Here is a 1696-nt window from a genome sequence, read left to right as displayed (position 1 = left end):
ATTCTCCATTCTTCCTGCTGCTTATGTCATGCCAAGGCTTGTTGGGGCTGACAGGGCCATAAATGAGTGGCACCTGAGGTGTAGTCAAGGCACTTAGGGGACAGGTCCTTCCACAGTGACCAATTCCCCTGAATTCTCCAACATCTCCTCTTATACAGACTCTGCCTTGCCTACTCCCCAGACAAACAACACATCTGAGCAGCTGGGCTACACCATGCAAGGAGGTTTATGTTCAGGCCTGTACCACTGTGGGAGGTCTTTGTGAACCTTGCATGCAGTAATAAACTCCTACATCCTCAGCCTCCACTCTGCTGATTTGAAGGGTGAAATCTGTCCCTGACCCACTGCCACTGAACCTGTCTGAGACTCCAGAGACCAGCTTGGAAACCTCATAGATCAGCAGCCGTGGAGACTGGCCTGGCTTCTGCAGGTACCAATCCAAATAGGTGTAGTCATCACTACGGAGGAGGCTCTGACTAGACCTGCAGGAGATGGAAACTGGCTCTCCCAGGGTGACGGCCAAGCAGAGGGGAGTCTGGGTCATCACAATATCTCCACTGGATCCTAAAATAATGAGAGAAGGGTACAAGGTCAGGTACAAACATTGCAAGCAATTTTCATAATTTTCTCTTTGCTATTTATTTCACGCAAAATTATGTTTTGTGTAATTTTGATTTATACCCCAAAACTATCCAATTTCAAAACACCTCTGAGATTTCAAGTCACTGGCAGTCTTTAGAAGTCAACTACACAGTTCCCCGTTTTCTGTTAGTCTCTACATTTTTCCCTCTGGCATTTTCCTCACTATCGTGGCTCTAAATATCTCATGTCCTGAAGAGCAGGATATATCGATCTAACATGCAGAAACAATTTACGTGGGAAGCATTTGTGCCTCCAGAGCTCATCCTCCTCACCTCGTTCTCCTTTCTCCCCTCCCCTCTGCCCTCACCTGGGATCCAGAGCATTAGTAGCCCCAGGAGCTGAGCAGGGAACCTCATTTTGAGAAGTTGAACTGATGAGTCCTGATAAGACTAGAGCTGACCTTTTATCTCAGACTCACAAGGGAAGATCCTCCCTAGGGAACAATATGCAAATCCTCTGGTGGGTGCAGCAGTGTGGAGACAGCCAAGAGCCTGGGGGCCTCTCCTGTGTTCAAAATGACATAAAATATGTTCAATGTTTGGAGTGAAAACAATGGAGATAAAATCTACGCTGCCTAAGGGGGAAAAGGGGCATATTACATGTTTCCTTCTGTTTCCTCTATCACATTACTGGTTCTACAGCACTTTTCCAGGTGTATTTTACACTTCTCTTTAACAAGGTTGAGCTGTTTCCATAAATATAGGGTGCTTCTTATTTATTTGTTCGTGCTTGTTTAAGAGCCTAGGTTTGGTCTTTTTTATATTTTAATTGGGATAAAACACAGTATGAAAGGATACATCTTAAATGTGCAACTGAGTAAAGTTTTGTTTATTCACTCTCCGGATATAACCTAGTATATTTCAAATTCTTCACGTCTCCCTCATGCATTTTCCCCGTCAAAAACTGCTCCACCTTTCACAACCAAGGCAACTGTTATCCTGATCTATTGCAATAGTTTGCTTTTTCTTGGATTTCGACATCATATAAATTGAAGTGGGTTTTTTTTTGTTTCCAGCTCCTTTCTTGTTTCTTTGCTATTTTTGAGGCCTCTCTT

At 43.9% G+C, this 1696-nt stretch overlaps 1 gene segment (V, D, J or C); it reads right to left on the bottom strand.

The window, feature by feature from the left end:
* Positions 1-232: 232 nt before the first annotated feature.
* Positions 233-998, bottom strand: LOC124239639 (immunoglobulin kappa variable 2-29-like). The segment is given in 2 exon segments: positions 233-564; positions 950-998. Coding segments are annotated over 2 exon segments (381 nt in total).
* Positions 999-1696: the final 698 nt, after the last annotated feature.

This window comes from Equus quagga, chromosome 5, assembly GCF_021613505.1.
Source record: "Equus quagga isolate Etosha38 chromosome 5, UCLA_HA_Equagga_1.0, whole genome shotgun sequence".
Taxonomy (NCBI): domain Eukaryota; kingdom Metazoa; phylum Chordata; class Mammalia; order Perissodactyla; family Equidae; genus Equus; species Equus quagga.
Note: the sequence above shows the minus strand (reverse complement) of the source record. Positions and strands in the feature narration are given on the sequence as shown.